Source organism: Cicer arietinum, chromosome 7, assembly GCF_000331145.2.
Source record: "Cicer arietinum cultivar CDC Frontier isolate Library 1 chromosome 7, Cicar.CDCFrontier_v2.0, whole genome shotgun sequence".
In the NCBI taxonomy this organism is placed as follows: domain Eukaryota; kingdom Viridiplantae; phylum Streptophyta; class Magnoliopsida; order Fabales; family Fabaceae; genus Cicer; species Cicer arietinum.
Window position 1 is genome coordinate 3,684,310 of NC_021166.2, and position 19,488 is coordinate 3,703,797.

Below are 19,488 nucleotides of genomic sequence, written 5' to 3' on the forward strand. Positions count from 1 at the left end.
GGAAAATAAGAATATCCCATCAGGACATAGACATCAATGGAAGAATGTTTGTCAAGTAGTGAATGTTATTAATCCCCTACAACAATTCATGGCAGCCGACTCCAAAGACGCTATAGCAGGATAGCGGATAACAGGAAGGCTGCTATATGAATTTGTTTTGCAGTTTAAAAATGATGAGAATTACTCAAAATTCACAAGATTCATAATTAACAATAAAAAGTCGTAGGTGTCTTAAAAAAAACATACAAGTACCAACAAAAATCATGCTAACCAGTCCAACCAAGAAGTTCAATTGAAAACTATAAATCTTTTAACATTAACTTACATTATCATATCAAATGTACTCCATTTTTGCTCACATCTCCATGCATTACAAGTCAAGCTCAATATTTAACAGCAAACAATTGAAGATTTGGAATATGCAATCTAAAGTTCCTCCACCACTCAGCTCTAGTGCAATGCAATACCTTATTAGGGCCACTAGTTTATATGAATTGATATATAAATAAATTTATAAAAAAGAAATGCACTTTCACTTACCAGGAGCTATTGTAGTTCTTTTCCTTAGATGATACTAATGCAGGACAAGAAGTTTAAACATCAAGAGAGACTGAAACACACCTTTGACAAGCCATAGAAAAGCCGATGAGACACCTTTAACAATGATATCCATATGTTCTATATATCATAGTTGTCCACAAGAAGTAACAAAAACTCAACGAGTTATGCTATAAGCGATTAACTCTGTTGTTTTGTTTATCCAACATGATCAGTTGTAAGATCTCCATAAGCTATGACATTTGTGGGTGTTACTTATGCTGAAATATTATCTTTCTCAATATCAGTATTCAGTGTGTCAGTTGAATAGCAAACATTTACGTAATAATTTTCTTATATATCTAATATGATGTGTTGAATTAAAATTGTTGTTAGATATGATCCAATAACGGATTCATACCACGATGACATGGAGGGAAATGGAGTTATATGTTTAGCTGTTGACATTCTTCCAACAGAATTTGCAAAAGAGGTAAAAGAATATAATGTAACATCCATTGGATTGGATAAGAGAATGTTATAACATGTTGGGAGAAAATGATTGAATATTCAATTTGATTATGACTAGGCTTCTCGATATTTTGGAAATGTACTGTCCCAATTTGTCACAAATTTGGCTTCTGCTACAGACATTACAAACTTGCCTGCTCACTTAAGGAGAGCTTGCATAGTCCATGGAGGTGTTCTAACCTCTTTATATGATTACATACCACGCATGCTGAAATCTGATTCTGAGTATGTTTTCATCTATTTTTCATTATTTGTTCTTATCTATGATATCCTTAACTGAAACATTTTCTTTCACTTTGTTTGCAGGGAAGTATCAGAAAACTCGGCAGATTCTTTATCTAACAAGAGGAAATACCATACATCGGTGTGTTCATAAATTTAAGGGCTAATTTGTTACAGTTTTGTTAAGAAATCTACTTCAAATGAGAAATTGTTTTGAGTAGCTTCTCATAAAAATCTTTTCGATAGATTTAAAAAAAAAATGATTTTCATTATGATAAAGAAATACAAAATAGCTTCGACTTTTCTTAAAAATTAAATCTCTAAATCATTAATACCAAAATCAATTTATTTATCCATTGGTGGTACTACATATGCCTAAATGAACTTGTGTAGTAGATAACCATGGTAATCCTGATATTTGATATTTAATCTTGTGATCATGATGGCTGAATATGTTTGACAGGTATCTCTGAGTGGTCACTTATTTGATAAGTTTTTGATAAATGAGGCTCTAGATATTATTGAAGCTGCGGGAGGCTTCTTCCACCTGGTCAATTGCCATGTGGGTCAGAGTGTTAATGCTATATCATACTCTGAACTTGAAGTAAGCACTCATTTTTTCAAACTGGAATGTTTACTTATGCCCCTAAAAAAGATATTCTTTTACTGAATGCAATCTACTTGAATAACTGAATTTCATATCTTTATTAGAACATGTAAAATTTGTGGGATGATAATTAATATAGAAAATGTTAGAAGATATTAAATCAAAAGCTTTGAAATTAAAAGTAAGAGAAATCTCTAGAAAGAACTTAGATACATACTAGTGTATCGCTTTTTCCTCTATCACTAAAAAAGCAATGTGATTGGTTAATATGGAGGTGGCCACAATAATCTTCACTCAGCCGAATGAATTGAGGCACCGCATGGACATTATGTTGCCACACCACCGTTTATGTTTTGGGTTAGTAAATTAGATTTTGTAAGCTTATAAAAGGCTATGCATGTACCCTCTCATTAGTATAGTATCAACTGAGTGAATGAAATGTAGTGGTTAGTTTCCTTGTTCAAACCCTGATGTAAAGAGATTGATTCCTGTGAAGTTTGTTTTTGACTTTTGTCCAAAAATATATAATGGAAATGCAAAAAGGATCATGTAGGAGTCAATCATGCATTCACTTGAGTAAGAAAAAGAAGATTGAAAACGTAATATATAAATATAAATATAAATATAAATAATATGCTACAATATTTTGTATGTCTAATGATATTTTTTAGCGTGGCCATGCACTCCTATTTTCCCAAGAAATATCTACTCTAAGGTAATGTTGAAATCAGAACTGTAGTATTTAAATATAAATTGTACACAATAAATCGTAAGTTTGAAATTATAATACATAGGTACTGTAGTCGTTTTAAAAAATATGCACAATTTACCAAACATAGAGTGTTTTTTGTTTGTGTTTTTATTCTTTTGAGCCGGGGTTTCTGTTTTAACTATTAGAGTGGTATTATTATATTAGCATAATGCTTGTAATACTTGTAAAAGCTAACGTAAGTGTAATTAGTCAGCTGTCCAGGACAGCTGTAGGCTTATCCTTCACCCTGCCTATGCGCAGAATTATATTTTGATAATTAGTGCTAAACTACACTTGGGTGTAGGATTAGCACACTATATAACTTGTACTCTCTCTCATCTCATTCATATAATAAAAATGAGAAACAGAACATTCATAGTAGTAATTGCATAATGCTTGTAATACTAACAAGGTGTTTGGACATGTCTAGAAGTACTAGTGAGAAGAGTAAACTAGGTGGAAGTTAATCCAATAGATAGTGAAAGAGGAAGACTTAGGAAAATTATAAGCCAAACCATTAAGATGGCTTAGGATTAAATGGTTTATCATTAGACATAATTTATGGTAGGATATCGTGGTGTCAATTTAGGCGGGGACAGACCACTTGGTCTGATAATCTTTGGTTTCTACTAGTCATATTTTTATGGAAACTATGCCTATGATTTTTGTTTAGACCCTAGTAAAGTTATAACTAATTAATGTTGTGACAACCTGCTGTGTTTTCAACAGGTTAGTGCAGATGATAGGGATGTTCTGGATCATATCATTGATTCTTTAACCTCTCTTGCTAATCCAACTGGAAATAACAGATTTTCAAATCAAAATAGTAAACTTTCACTTAAGCTTGGTAAAGTTCAAGATAACGGCATGGAGAAGGAACCTGATTCAAAAAAGAAGGCTGCAGTTTTGATTCTTGGTGCTGGTCGAGTCTGTCAGCCAGCTGCCGAAATGTTATCATCATTTGGAAGGCATAAAACATTGTTGGAAGAGGATTTTGAAGATCAGATTGATGTTGATGTCATTGTGGGATCTTTGTACCTGAAGGATGCAGAGCAGGTATATTTGGACCAAAATATTTGCTTTTACATTAGTTTTACTATGGAAGTAGAACTCGTATTTTCAAACCTATCCTCGATTTGATATTATATCGGTGCAGATTGTTGAGGGAATTCCAAATGTAACTGGAATTCAGCTTGATGTGATGGATAGTGCCAATCTTTTTAAGTGCATTTCACAGGTACACTTGTCTTTGGGAAGTATTTTCTACAGATTTGTTAACTGCTATCTGTAGAAAGCATATTGCAATAACCTTATTGAACCCTTAAGATTTGTTTTTATTTTCTTTTTTTTTTTGCAGGTGGACGTTGTTATAAGTTTGCTGCCTGCTAGTTGTCACATTAACGTAGCAAATGCTTGCATTGAGGTGCTGTGCAGTAACTTTATGTTATCATTCAATATTGAACTAAACTGATATTTCTTAAGGAGGAAATAAACAACTATAGTAACACCAGCTTTTCAATAAAGCATGTCTGGAACAGATTAAAGACCATGAAAATTGTAAATAATTGAACTTATGATTTGAAGTCTCTTCAAATCAAGTTAAACATTGTTACAAGTAATACATAGGAAAACAATTCCCCTGCAACCCAATGCTTTCTTTAATTCTCTGACTAGAATATTAGAAATATTTTAGTGAAATCCTTAGAGGTAGAAGAGGTACATAAATATTATTTATTTGTCATAGCTTAGTAAATGAATATGTTTCTAATTTCATGATGCAGTTGAAAAAACATTTGGTTACTGCTAGCTATGTTGATAGCTCCATGTCAATGCTAGATGATAAGGCTAAAGATGCTGGTATAACAATTCTTGGTGAGATGGGCTTGGACCCAGGAATAGGTATGAGCTATTCTGATATTTAATTATCATTTTCCAGGACTTAATTATGCTGTATAAAATAGTCAATAATAACGCATCTGGATTTATATACATATTACAAAATCAGTTTTTGAATTATTGTTCTCACTTCTAAGAGATATTTTCTTTAAATTTGGGATCTTGGCACTGCAAGAGCATTGCATTTGCTTATATTCTGATGTTATGTATGACTAGCCTACAATGTTTTTCAAACCAAGTGATTGGGTTAAAGTAGTTCAGAAGCTTCAGCTAAGGACGAATCGATCGGAAGTATCCAAGTTTGAACCCTGGTTTGAACAATTCTTGGTCATATTGTACTTATTTCCCGGTTGAACTCCGTATTACCAGAGTCCATTTCCTTTGGGAACTGGAAGTTAAGAATAAAAAAAAAAAATCGAGGAAATCATTAGAAAAAATCTATGTAATGTACTACATGTTACATACATATCATGTCATCCAATTTATACTAATTTCTTGAAAAAAATACTTGTTTACTTATTTTCATCTCAACACATTGGCTGAAAACTTCTGAAAATTATAATATTCTGTAAAATCTTGACACATTTTCTACCAAAACGGATCTTGTAATAAGCTTGGAATTGATGATTCAGATCACATGATGGCAATGAAGATGATCAACCAAGCACATATGAAGAAGGGGACAATAAAGTCTTTCACTTCATACTGTGGTGGACTTCCATCTCCTGAAGATGCTAATAACCCATTAGCATATAAATTCAGGTACTTCTTGGAATGTCTGTATCAATGGAAACAGTTCCCTAGTGTTTCTAAATTTCTCTTAAAATCTTGATTTAACTTGATGGTTTTCTGTGTTGCTATAACGACTCATTGTGTTGCCAATTATTTCAGCTGGAATCCGGTAGGGGCCATCCGAGCTGGGCGCAATCCTGCCACCTACAAATACCATGGTGAAACTGTACATATTGATGGTAAGCTTTTCAATAAAAGGGGAGTATTAATTTCGTAAAAGAAACAAACATGATATATTCTCTATTCCATTTTGTTAAGTTTCTTAACATGCTTCTGTATTAGGTATGCATGCATTTACTGTCAATAACATGCATGAAAATTTCTATGTTTTGGCTAAAGGAGAAGTCTTGCATAGATTATTTGTTCCATGTTGAATAAGTCTCATCCCCTTTGTTACATTTGTTTGAAACGTTTATACGCTCACTGCATAACACTTGTTTGTTGGACAGGGGACAATCTTTATGATTCAGCTACAAAACTAAGGCTACCTGACTTTCCTGCTTTTGCTTTGGAATGTCTTCCAAACCGCAACTCTTTACTTTATGGAGATTTATATGGAATAGGAACTGAAGCATCAACAGTCTTTCGCGGAACACTCCGTTATGAAGGTATGGTTTATATATGCTCCTACTATTTTCAGTCCAACTTTTGCCACTGATTATGAAGTTCTCAAAAACTTGTTTAATCTACATTAGTCAATATTTGGCTCCATTGAGGCAGCAATATAAATATTTTGTAGGTCTCTGCAATGGTATTGCAACAGTGGTTGTGGCCGCATATACCTGCATTTTGTTGCAATATCAAGATTCACAGTGTAACTGCAATTGAAACCTCAATTTATCACCATGACAGTACCATTATTTGAATCATGTTTAAATTAACTACTAATCCATGCTTTGTATGTTAAAGTATGAAAAGTTTATTTATGTTCTAGTATGAAATGTTTATTTTTCTTTATGAAACTTATTTTTAGTAACTCCATGTACAGGGTTTAGTGAGATCATGGGGACACTTTCTAGGATTGGCTTATTTAACAATGAAGTTCGTCCGATTCTAAAGAATGAGCAGAGACCAACCTTTAGAAAATTCATGTTTGACCTTCTGAAAATTGTTCATGAAGATCCGGAAGGAGCATTGATGGGAGAGGAGGACATCATAGAAAAGATATTGACACTAGGACATTGCAAAGATCAAAGAGCTGCAATGATGACAGCAAAAACAATCATGTAGACCATGTAACACCCTCCTATTAGTAGTACTATTATTATTCGAATGTTTTAACCTGATAATGTTCTCTTTCATGTAGATTTTTGGGACTTCTTGATCAAACAGAAATCCCAGCTTCCTGCCGAAGTGCTTTTGATGTTGCTTGTTTCCGTATGGAAGAGAGATTATCCTACTCCAGCACAGAAAAGGTATATCACTATGAATCCGTTGAATATAATTCATAGTTTACTGATAAGTGGACAAGTTACTCAAGTGTAGTATTTAAACACAAGTTGTAATATGTAACCCTAAGCTTGAATCATAATAAAAAGGTGTTGCAGTAGTTCTACAGGTTGAACTCTGCAATCAAATCTTGGGTTATCTTTGTTTGTATATTTCCGTATCTGTTTTTCTTTTGAACGGAGACTATCTGTTTTTCTTTTGAACGGAGACTGGTGTTTGAACACCCAACATGTGAGCTCCTTAATATTTCCTCGTATCACCTTGAGTAACAACTTATTTTTTGAAGGAATGTTTAAAGAATATTTAGTTTGTAGTGCGTTGACTTATATCCGATTTGTACGTAGGATATGGTGCTTTTGCACCATGAAGTGGAGATAGAATATCCCGACAGCCAAATTACAGAGAAGCATAGAGCTACTTTGCTTGAATTTGGGAAGACTGTTGATGGAAAAACCACTACTGCCATGGCCCTTACTGTTGGTATTCCAGCTGCTGTTGGAGCTCTGGTACTTTTCCTCCATTTCTGTTATCTACATTGTATTCCAATTAAATACCGTCTGTAAATATCCCAAATAGGTAACTCTGTGCACAAAGGTCTTTGAACTTTGAAAATTAACGTAACCACTAATTTACTAATATTTGTTTATGAGAAAAAAAATACTATAAGTGAAATTGTGGCATATTTTTTGTGCAGCTCTTACTGACCAACAAAATTCAGACAAGAGGTGTTTTAAGGCCCATTCAACCTGAAGTATACACTCCAGGTGACTGCATAGTATAATTTTTTTGTTTTGTTTTGGTTGGTGGTCCATTTGTTAGTGTATAGTTTTTTCTGGCATGCACATTTGTTGAAAGGACAAATTGAAAAAAGAAAATCAATTGTGTTGAAAGATATTTTTAAGTTTCAGATTGTAGCAACTGTTTTTTTTTTATAAATGCTTATTTGTGTGTTGTGTTCTTTGCAGCCCTTGATATTATACAAGCTTATGGCATCAAGTTGATAGAGAAGAGTGAGTAATTTGTATATTTGAAGTTGGTGTTCTGTTTGATGTAGAGAGGATGATGTACTATATAATGTAAATAATTTCGACAATAATAATAATAATCGGAACTACCATTCTATATCAGCAATGCAATATCAATTCATGTTATGCATACTGATCATGCCTGATGCTATATTAGGATTTTAAGTGGGAGAGTTTTGACTTTATTTTTATGAATTTTCACTGAATTTTTATAATTTTTCAATGAAAAATTTAGGACCCGTTTGGAATGATGGTGAGTTTATGGTTTTTTATTTTAAAAATCAATTTCAAAACTAAAACCTTTTCAGGGAAAACTCTAATTAATTTTTTACTTAATTTTAAAATAGTTTTTCTTTCAAACTCAAAATTATAGAAGTAATTTTATAATATTTATTTTTGTTTTAAAATTAACATGTCATGATTAGTAGACATAATCACTCTTTTAAGAATTATTGACTACCACAACGGTTACCGACCACACTTACCTCCGATTACCACCAACCACCCCTGCTAACAACCGCCACAACCATCTCTGACCTCCTCACCACTGACTACCTATTTCTGACCACTGCCACTACCGACAAACTATCTATGACCACCGCCACCACTGGTGGCCTTGAGGACGATTGAGTTGGACAAATACCAAACCCTATTTTTTGAGGGACACCAAATCTTGTTTTACTTTAATAATATTAATTAAAATATATAATATTACAATATAAACAAATATAATTAAAAGTATATTCAAATGAAAAATTAACAAATGCCCCACTTAATAGAATATTTGAGTTGTATAGCAAATTTTATATGATAGTTTTTTCAATTTTGTCTAGTATTAAAGGTTAGATTACTCTTTGATAATAACTTAAAATATGTTGTAAATATCATAAAACTTGCACACAAAAAGAAATGTAATAATTCTTATAATCTTGATGAAAAATTTTGTTTGAAGATTTAGAAGCTGTTAAATAAATTTTAGCAATTGAGTTTACATCAAACTGTATATAATAATGAATTACTTAAAAATATTTATTTGTTTTCTCGATGTATGCATATCTTATAGAATAATATTAATTATTCATTCAACTTTTATAGAAATAATTTTTTAAATTGTTGTTAAAATCTTTTTAGAAATTTACTAATAATTTTTTAAATTGTTGTTAAAATCTTTTTAGAAATTTACTAATTCACATGAGAAATTAAATAGTCTTATTTTGATTTGCATCGATTTTTTTTTTGACAAAAATTGAAACTCGTTTTTTGAAAATCTTAATTACAATTGAATTTTGATGATTTTGAAAAAAAATACAAAATATAATTTTTAAATAATTACAAACGCCTCTTTTCTTTATTCGTATGGGACACCTAAATTCTAAGGTCCGACCCTACCACTACCACTCAGCTCGAACCACCATCTTGGACCACCTCCATCATCACCACTTACGTCCACCGCTGCCACCACCACCGTCTCCAACGACCAGTTCCATCCACCGTCCACCACAACATTTATTGTCGATCACATTCCAATTATTACGTCTTTTTTGGCTGCAGCTGTCTTCGACGCTCGATCACTACTACAATAGTCATCTTCAACAACTATCTATTTCAACCACTATTACTAAAATTAAAAATAAATTATAATTTTATAATATTTAAATTATTTTAAAATAATTATTTTTTCATGTTTAATTATTTTGACATGTTAATATTTTTTTTATATATTTAAAAAATTCATAATGATTTGTGTTAAATGATTCAATTTAAATAAAATAAATACTAAAACTCAATTGAAAACTCAAAATAAAAACTAATTTTGCCTTTTAAAAATTTCAGAACAGAAAATCAAAAATCATCTCGAACGGGATGTTAATTAATGATAAATAAGAAAAGATATAAAAAATCTAATCAATTTAGTTTGTAAAAATTTTGAACAGAAAAAGAATTTTAGAATTCTAAAGTAAAAATAGAAGTGTCAATAAAAAAAATATTTAGTGATAAGAAAATATATATTAATAATTAAAATAAGTTAATTGAATAAATTCATTTCAACAAGAGCGACTACAAATAATTGGATTGGGATTTTGAGAGATTGTTTTAACAAAATAATAATCTTGAAGCTTTTAAAAACCTTCGTAATTGACTTTTAAGATTTCAAGTTACTTTATGAATTTGTAAGTTTAGATTTTAATGGATTTGTAACACATACTTTTAAGCTTTTAAGGTAATTTATGAGTTTATAAGTTTTAAAATGATTCTCGATTTTTAGTAAAATTTTAAAGTTAAGGAGTAGATAAAAAATATAATAAGTAAAGGATTATGCTAACACGTGTCTTAAATGCTAATATGTGTCATTAGGGCACATAAGCCACAAGTAAAAAGTCTACAAATGGTAAATGTGTTTTGAAAACAATTTTTAACTTTTTGAGAAATAGAATACACAATTTCTATTGTGAAATTTCTATTTTTAGTACACTAACAAGTGCCCTAAAAACACATGTTAGCATTTTACATTAATAAATTATAAGATTTGGATATAGAAAAACAATATTATTCTAATTTCATGTATACCTAAATAACATTTTTTTTCACATATTTGAAGTTATATAAACCTTCGTAAAGTTCTTGTTCTTGTGTTTGAAGAAAAGATTCATAGTTATGTCTTTGTAAATTAACTCTAAAAATAGAGCTAAAAATGTTTTTCTAAAAAAATATGATTGAATCAATGATTACAAAAGCAATTAAAAAGAGTAGAATCAATTATTTTACCTTTAAAAAATTATCTTCAGAATATAATCATTGTATATAAACATTGAAATAATACGTTTAGCAAAAAATGGAAGAAGAAAAACAAGTTCAGCTAGAAGTCATGGTCATTTTTTTTAGTAGATATGTGAAGTTGAAATTGATGATGACAATAAAGAAAGAAATGGCATTGAAGTTGAACAGAGGAACAATAGGCGGCAACGACATTAAACAACTTTAAGGATTGTGAAAAAATCTCAAGGATTTGTATGAGACTGTTGAGTGGAATTTTATAAATGATAAAAAAATCTATATTGAATATCACTGGATTTTGTTCCCTTATTAAAAAGAATTTAATAGTCTTGATTGAATACCACAATATATTTCTATCATAAAAAGTCTTTCAAGATCTTGTGAAATCCCAATCCAATAACCCAGCTTTATATTATAAAAATCTTGGGGAAAAATCTTGGAAATGCTATTATGTAAAACCAAGTAACTTTAAGAAAATGAAGAAACTTCAGTTGTTATGTTTGCATTTTCTCCTTTACTAAGATTTAAACACTCGATTTTTCAACCCTTAACTGAAACCATTTGAGTTGTAGTGACTCATAATCAAACTCCAACCAAAACACATATAATAAACCACACTAAAAGTATATAAGAAGAGAACATACATTTTGTGGTCAATGTTGAGTAATAATATGGTGCAACCATATATCATTCGGGTTCCACTTGTACATTCATGGAAGGCATAAACAAATCTTTGCCTAGTTATCAATATATAATTTCCACCATAGTGAACAACTTGTTTCAATCTTCATTAGTGTTGTTCAAAATGGGAAAAAGAATATGATTGTGTCATTCCTCTAGGTAGTTCACCATCTTGCAGCAACTTCAAAGTTCAAAATACTACAAATTTTCCAGAAGATAAGTTAGACATTTCAAAAACATGAATTAGTCCAGCATTTGATGTTAGAGAGGGTGTGGCCTCCACAAATCCTAGTCATTAGATTTAGACTATGAAGCTATCAATGACATCAATTGTTGTTCCACCTCTTTCCAATTCTTAACTTTGGTCACCAAAGGGTGCTCATCAACTAACTCATTCTTGGACCAAGGATATGAGTTTTCATAATCAAAAAGTAAGACTCTAATTCCAACTTCAGCACACTCTATTGCATATCGCGGATTATCATCAATAAGAACCTTGGCATTTAAAGACCTGTCAATGAGAAACAGCAAGTTTGCATCTTTAAATGATAATAAAAAAGGGAATTTGAACACCAATTTCATCATGAGTTTGAGGAAGAAAGAAAGAAACAACTATATGATCCAAATCTATGAATACTTGAACCTTTCAGTGTCCATAAGAGTTCAACATATTGACCAAAGAGCATCAAGATTTTTAGCCAAATCATAGAGAAATGCATATGAAGAGAGGATCAAGGGGCACACCTACAAATCTCTGATTTTGGTCTTGATGCCCCATCAAGTGCAAAGTGGTTACCAAAGTGAATTTCATGAAACAGTCCTGGGAAATTCTTCTCTATCCATTCAATTGTGTGATCCTTAATTACATACTGCCGAGACCTGAACATTTAATAAAAGAGCCTTGGTTAGTTGATCCTGACGAGATTCCTCTATACGTTGATGAAAGTTCAATAAATACCAAAATCATACGTTACAATTGATAGGTTAAAAAATCTTGATAACTTTTGAAGTGCCGTCTGAGCACCTGGAAGAGGATGAATCCCTGACTTGAAATATGGCGTCTTAAAAAACTCGTGAACACGAAAATCAGCTGCAGAGAAAGATATTGATTTCCAACCAGTTCATTAGTCATGTGGAAGCATAAAATTATTTCATTAGGCAAAAATTGATAAAATTATTGCACTACTTGTCCCTTTTGAACAAGAATTAGGCAAATCTTGCTTTATTAGAGAGTATAGTAAGACATCTACACCATCAATGAAAAATCAAATGTTGATGTGTACAAATATCTTTTGTAATTTTTTTCTCTTTAACAATTGAGATGCCTTAGTTTACTTCTAATGTGAGAGCATATTTTGAAGAACAATAGGTTAAATGGTTGTTCAAAGACTTGCCTCAATCACGAAAACCAAGTTTTAGAAATTGACTCTTTCAACATACATTTATAGGGAATACAATCTCAAGAAAGATCATCCAGATTTCTAAAGAGACACTTCAACCAATGAACATTGTAAAAATCCAATAATGAAAAATTCTAATGTCCAGCAAAGTTCTTAACGGAACGGAATATGACTGTGATGAATACAAGTTACCTTCAACACGTGAACAGTTCCATATCTGCAACAGAAATGAAGGGTGCATCAGGCTCTACATTTAAACATGCACAAATTCACAACAATGGAATGGACTACAACTAGTGCACAAGCCAGATACATCTAATGTCCTAATGCATAAAATAAGATGTGGTTCAAGACAATAACCATGTAAGTGCTCATAGAGTACATTATTATACATAAGATTGGATGGAGAATAGGGTGGGAAACGAGGCTCCGAAAGAACATGCAAGTTCCTGTGCATCGACATTGTTCAATAATAGCAAAACTCAATCACTTATCAAAGCATGGAATGACCAAAGCATCCAACAAAAGTTACCTTAAAGAACTCGTACACATGATATTCAGAAACCGAATATTTTGATGAATATTGATCGGCAATATACTTGTTGAGAGCCGACACGAAGTTTCCTAATACTGCTTATAAAAATGAAAAAAACCAATACATCAGAGAACATATGTGGATAATGATAATCTAAGAATTCTGTTATGTATTAGCCAATTTAAACAGTGGAGTGAAAATCAAGAAAAAGTAACTGATTCAAGGTGAGACGTCGCACTGAAAATATAGGATTATCAGTTATTCATGCACACCTGGAGACTGGAATGGGCAACTTACAATTATTTAATAAAACAAAGCACAAGTTTATTCACACTTGTAAAGAATAACAAAAAATTCAAATAACCCTAGAAACACAATAGAATTGAAATATTGCAGCTATCATCGCGCAGCCAAAAGAAAAACAGGGGTCAATGATCTTCATTCCTTCCTTACACAGTCAATACACATATCCAAGAATTCGGGGTAACTTCAGGACTTCACATTTAACAAAAGGAATTGCGAAGTTGACCTTTATCACAGTTGCGTGAACACATGAATGAAGCTTAGGACTATGCAGTATAATCTGACTGTTTTACAGTTTCTCAATTCTTAATTATACTAAAAAATGAAACAAATAAATAAAAACAGTTAAACAGAAGCAAAAAGAAGCAAATATCCTTGCATATTTAAATACAGACACAAAAAGGACAGAACATATCTAGAAGGAATTTAATCTTGACCCTCCATTAATATTAGATTAATTTCGCCACGAGAGCACAGTGATTAGCTACTATAAACTATACAGTGAAACCAGAACATATAGTCAGATTTTACACGTGGTTTTCATTATTCCATATAACAAAATCAAATTATAAAGTATTGAAGACATGTCATAAAACAGAAAAGGATAAGAACAAACATATACAATTGCATACATACCCTCATCTACATCAACAGCAACAACAATTTTCTCAGAGAAACGTTGATCCCGGAAGCCGAGCGGTGTAGCAGGACTTCCATTAAGTCCTCCATCATCAACCTTAACAAGAGTAGCATCACCATTCCCTTGCTCCAAATCAGATGCAAAGCCGCGAGGCCATAAACTAGCCCTCACAAAAAACTTACTACAATCACTACTTCTACTACTACCACTAGTGGAAAAGCCACAAACTTTTTGACCTAATCCAATTTTTCTGCTAACCCCAAAAACATTAGCATAAACAAGATTACTAATAAATGGAAAAGAGAGGTAGCTACCACGATCACAAGGGTACTGAGAAAAAGCCTTATTCAAATGGGAACAAGGATCATAATAACCTATTGAATAAGCCATAGAATTATTATGCAGAGTTTTCTGATACAAGAACCGTGCAAGACTTTCACTACTCTTTAATCTAAACATAATAACAACAGAATCTTGCTATGATAATTTTGCATCACAATTATAAAAAAAAAGGAGGGAAATTAAATTGAAGAGATAAATCTCACAGCAAAAAAGGCAATATTCTACTTTGAAACAGAATCAATTCCAGAAACGATTGGATTGAATTGAAACACTGGAATTATCAAAGACCAATCTTTTTGCGGTCAAATCACGTTTGGGCCAAAAGGGTGTTGCCCAATAACGTAACCGACTCAAACCCTAGAAGTGAAAATAAAATAATTGGGCAAAATCGGATCCTAAATTTTTTGGATCCAATGAATAAAGACGGAAAAGAAGAGAAATTTTGGTTGAGATTGAGTAGAATTAGTAGAAAACCTCAAAAGGGGGGAATGTATCAAAACAAATCGGTGATTCCTTGAACCTTTATCTGTTTCTCTGATCTCACACTGTTTAATAGTTACTCAAATTTTGAATTTTTGTTGTTGTTGATATATATGTATATATATAGAATCATTGATTGGGCATTGCAATTTGCATGCATCGGAATTCCCACAATAGATAGATTAGACTAATTTGTTTGATAAGAGACAATTAAAAATATGAAGGAGTAAAGTAGTAAATAATTTTGGTTTTGGTTAATGCGGAAATTAGGGCATCATTGTCTGTTATCCTTTTTGCTCTCTTTTTCTGCAACTAAATTTTGTGCTGTATTTTAGATATTTTTTGTGTATAAACTTTTTCATTTGGGCGAAAAAGTTTAACATTGTTACTGAACAAAAAAAAAGTTTACTATGTTTCCTATTTTTATTTTTATACCGAAAGTGTATTTAAATTAAGCATTTTTTCATTATACATTAAAAACATTCTTTTTACAATAATAATTGAGATGACTTACGAAAATAACAGTTATTTTTGTAAGCTAATTTTTATTAATTTGTCATCAATTTAAATTTTTATTCTTAATTAATGTTAATTTAGTGTTGAGGTATGTTAATTTTCAAGTATTTGTTTTATCATTGATGGAATGATCAAATATTATCAATTCCACAGTGATTACAGTGTGGTGGATTGGTTATGGTGTAAGTGATATGTATAGACAGTATAGTATAGTTTCATATTCACATATTGGCAATACCAACATACTAAAATGGTTGAGAATTTGAGATAACAGTACCACAATATGGACCGATTAAAAATTGTGTCACTCTAGAATAGAATCATTGAATTTCAATAGTACATTTATTTTTGGCAAACTAGAGATAAATAAAACCAAAACTAAAAAAAAAAAAAACAGAGATAATAATGTACAATTCAAACAAGACTATATAAATAATGATAATAATATGATAATGAAGCTTGATACCAGCATGACCATAAAATACTCAATTCCAATTCTTGGTGCTGCAGAAGAAGTAGATTTACTTTCATGCTTACCTATATCAATCATAATCTCAAAATGGCAAGTACCTTGAGAAGGTGAAGGATCAATGTTGGTAACAACTGATAGACCATTAAATTGACATGCATCTTTTCGTTGATCCAATGTTTGATAATACATATTAAATGCATATGAAGCATTACCCTTTGTGTCTAAACCACTACAAGAAGAACCAGGAGCAAGAGATGTACAATCAGCATAAGTACAAGCTTTACTCATACTTTCTGCAAAACTAGGATCTAAAACATTTGTATTAGATGAAATAACACACCATTGTTTTGTCAAATATTTAACACCTCTTGCACCAACAAGTGATTTTCCACTACCAAGATTTAAAGGGTATTTCATGGAACCATCAAAATTGAAAATTCCCCAATGTCTCTCAAAAGGGCCAGGATCAATACTTTTAGCATCTTCATCTAAAAGGGCAAACATGTAAATTTCAGGTGGTGTTGGTCTTTTAGGTGTACCTTGTTTTTTCACTATTCTATTAACAAGTCCTTGATTAAATCTTTGTGCACTTTTTGCATTAGCATTTGAATTTCCATCAGTTGGCCAACCGACTTCACCAATTATAACATCCATTGAACCAAAACCATTTTTTTCAAGAGATGAAATGAGTGTATCAAAGTTTGCATCAAAAACATTAGTGTAAGAAATTGAACCATCAACTACAGGGGAAGCAGAACCATCAAAGAAAGCAAATTCTTTAGGAAAATTTGGATCAGCATCAAGGCTAAGAAAAGGGTAGATGTTAAATGTAAGAGGGCCACCATTTTGGCTAAGAAATTTGATTATTGAAATCATTTGATTTTGAATGTCTGGTCTAAAGTTTCCACCTGATGGAAGACCACTATCACTTTGGTAAACATCAGCATTTAATGGTGTTGTCACCTTTACTTGTCTTCCTAACCCTGCTTTTATAAGTGCTGCTTGAATGTTTTTTATGGCTGGAAATGTTGATTGCACAAATCTACCATTGTATGTTTTTAGGAAAGCTTCATTGCCTACAGCAACATACCTGGTAATAATTTTACAAAAACATTGGTTATTTTTACAATTGCATTTCATTTTCAACTTGCTCCAACATAAAGTTCTAATGTTACAGGAAAAAACCATTAAAACCACAATAATAATAAGCCTAAATATATTAACTTCCACAAATGCAGGGTTTCAGATTTGATCAGGACCTTTCAAGCTAAAGTTATGACTTCAATTTTTCATTGTTTTCCTCCTTGTTACTTCCTTTTATGTCTTCATCGAGCTTATAGACTCTACACCAATACATTGTCAATTGCATATAGCAAAAAATTACAATTTGTTCAAATTCTGCTATATTACAACGTTATAGCATTGCTATAAGTGCAATCACATATCGTGAAACAATTGCGGTTTGTTATAATATTATAGTGTTGCTATTGATCCTAACATTTCTAGAATGTAATTTTGCAAAACAAACAAAATCATTTTTCTAAATATATATTTAGTACTCTTTTTCCAAATATGACACTTATTAAAACTATAAACAAAGAAATCTAGTAGGTTCTTATAGGGATGAAGAGAGTACCTTATATCGACCCCAATTTTGGATATGTAAGAGGATACATTTTGGTCGACCCATGCAATAGCATTATTGACACTGGTAGCAAGTAAATCCAACATGTCATTGGGTATGCCAACCATAACCTGAATGCCAGATTTCCCAAGAGCCTTTAATGCCGTTGGTTCAGCTTCAAACAGCTTCACTTTGTTAATTCCATTGTCCTTCATAAGCTTCACAAGTATTTCAGGTGGAAGAGGATGTGTTGTACGTGTTCCCCAGTTGCATGCAAAACCAAATGTACCTTTTGTTAAACTTTGGCTTAGTATACAAAGTGCTAACAAAAAGCATGTAGTAAAACGTTGAAATCCCATATTGTCTTTTTTTTTTCCCCTTCACTTGACTCTATTTTTTACTTTTATTTGTCTCAACACACATATATGAAGATAACGACTCTTCAATGAATAAAGTGGGGGGAAAAGTATAAATGTCCTTTTATTCAGTAGAAAGTTACGTAAAGAATTACATGAAAACTCAAACAAGCACTTGATTCCAAAACCAGTTGGATTACACCAAGGCATAATCTTGTGTTTTTATTATGCTTGAAAATGCCTAGGTGGTAGGAGAGGGAGAATGATCTAGCAAAGAAAGGTAGAATCAAACTAAAAGGCACCTCGAAATTCAGATGTTTAATTTATTTTCAATCCAAGTGTCCCCTATAATATTCAGGATTGCCATGGACCTTAAAAGTATACATAAAAAGTACAGCTTTTATGTCATTTGAAAATAACAAAAATGCCGTTATTTTCTCATTCGAAAATACTTTTCTAAAATGAATTTAATTCATAAAAATCTTTAGTGTATCTTTTTCTTACATTTTCAATCAATTACAGTTACTATATCATTATATCATTAGTAATATTTGATTTTTGTTATAATTATTTATAAAATTGCATATATAATTAGTCATAACGTGCTAATCGTGTAAAAATGAAAATTAGACTCGAATGATTTTTTTTAGGAACATGGAAGATTAGTATCAAGAGATCCCAGCTGAACGTGTCTTATTATTGTTTGGTGTCCAATATCGAGTTCAATTATGTGTGCATTATTTAATGTGATCTTATTATATTTATATCCAATATCGACTTGAATTTTCTTTATAAATATCATCCAATAAAGGCTACTAATTTCTCTTAAGATTATATCAGGCCGTTGCCATAAAATTTTAAAATAATTATTAAAATTTAAAATCTTTTATGATGTTAATCCTTTTATATATCAACTCACCGTTAAAATTATCTCAAAGACATTAATCGAGAATTTTAAATTACAAATAATCTTATATTTCAATAATTTAAGAAATTAAGTTCACTAATGCCTACAAATTCATAAACATTTTTCGTAAAAACAAAAGGCATTAGCTTGGTTAAGTTTTCCCAGAAAATTGAAAAAATCAGTAAATGACCTATATGAGAAGGTTGTACCTAGGGGTGGGAATAGGCCAGGTCAGGTCAGACTTTGAAAGGTCTGAGTCTGGCCTACGATTTATTTTTTAGGTCTATGGCCTATCATAGGCTTTTTTTTCGGTCTGACCTGACCTTTTTAAAAGTCTGGTCTGACTTGGAAGTCTATTTAAAATAATTTTTAAAAAATATGAAACAAACATCCTTTAAACCCTAAAAATAATTTTTTGTGTCAAATAATAATTTTTTTTTTTAAACAAACACGTTCATTATTGCCTCTTAAACAAATATGGAAGACTATTGAGTGATTGACTAATTGAACAACTACCAAATATGAAATACTACTGAATATGGAACAACTATTGAATATGGAATGCTTACCGAGTAATTGCTTAATTGATAGAATTTAAAATAGGAAATAATATTATTAATATAATAATAATAATAATAATAATAATA

General features: G+C 31.3%; 3 protein-coding genes across 5 annotated transcripts in view; 1 reads left to right on the forward strand and 2 right to left on the reverse strand.

Annotated features, from left to right (window-relative positions):
• Positions 1-7,912, forward strand: part of LOC101500267 (alpha-aminoadipic semialdehyde synthase) — an 11,445-nt gene extending 3,533 nt beyond the window's left edge. Inside the window, exons 9-24 of one of the 3 annotated variants that reach the window (XM_027336632.2) lie at positions 934-1,030; positions 1,127-1,293; positions 1,375-1,432; positions 1,754-1,894; positions 3,378-3,704; positions 3,805-3,885; positions 4,006-4,071; positions 4,430-4,547; positions 5,177-5,306; positions 5,436-5,515; positions 5,786-5,944; positions 6,325-6,562; positions 6,643-6,751; positions 7,130-7,291; positions 7,480-7,549; positions 7,751-7,912. In XM_027336632.2, coding sequence (XP_027192433.1) covers positions 934-1,030; positions 1,127-1,293; positions 1,375-1,432; positions 1,754-1,894; positions 3,378-3,704; positions 3,805-3,885; positions 4,006-4,071; positions 4,430-4,547; positions 5,177-5,306; positions 5,436-5,515; positions 5,786-5,944; positions 6,325-6,562; positions 6,643-6,751; positions 7,130-7,291; positions 7,480-7,549; positions 7,751-7,803 — 2,056 coding nt within the window. In that variant the 3' untranslated portion in view covers positions 7,804-7,912. Of the gene's footprint in view, positions 1-933; positions 1,031-1,126; positions 1,294-1,374; positions 1,433-1,753; positions 1,895-3,194; positions 3,213-3,377; positions 3,705-3,804; positions 3,886-4,005; positions 4,072-4,429; positions 4,548-5,176; positions 5,307-5,435; positions 5,516-5,785; positions 5,945-6,324; positions 6,563-6,642; positions 6,752-7,129; positions 7,292-7,479; positions 7,550-7,750 lie in introns of those variants that run through there. The other 2 variants (XM_073363699.1, XM_027336634.2) reach the window with 2 other exon arrangements.
• Positions 7,913-11,190: 3,278 nt separating this feature from the next.
• Positions 11,191-15,255, reverse strand: LOC101500584 (uncharacterized). The gene is made up of 6 exons (XM_004507996.4): positions 14,141-15,255; positions 13,199-13,296; positions 12,859-12,883; positions 12,236-12,356; positions 12,011-12,145; positions 11,191-11,777 (listed from the first exon to the last, which is right to left on the reverse strand). Exons 1-6 carry the CDS (start codon positions 14,601-14,603, stop codon positions 11,573-11,575), a joined length of 1,047 nt encoding a protein of 348 aa, XP_004508053.1. The 5' UTR covers positions 14,604-15,255; the 3' UTR covers positions 11,191-11,572.
• A 511-nt stretch (positions 15,256-15,766) lies between these two features.
• Positions 15,767-18,018, reverse strand: LOC101500896 (glucan endo-1,3-beta-glucosidase 5). Its single transcript, XM_004507997.4, has 2 exons — positions 17,591-18,018; positions 15,767-17,044 (listed from the first exon to the last, which is right to left on the reverse strand). Exons 1-2 carry the CDS (start codon positions 17,935-17,937, stop codon positions 15,907-15,909), a joined length of 1,485 nt encoding a protein of 494 aa, XP_004508054.1. The 5' UTR covers positions 17,938-18,018; the 3' UTR covers positions 15,767-15,906.
• Positions 18,019-19,488: the final 1,470 nt, after the last annotated feature.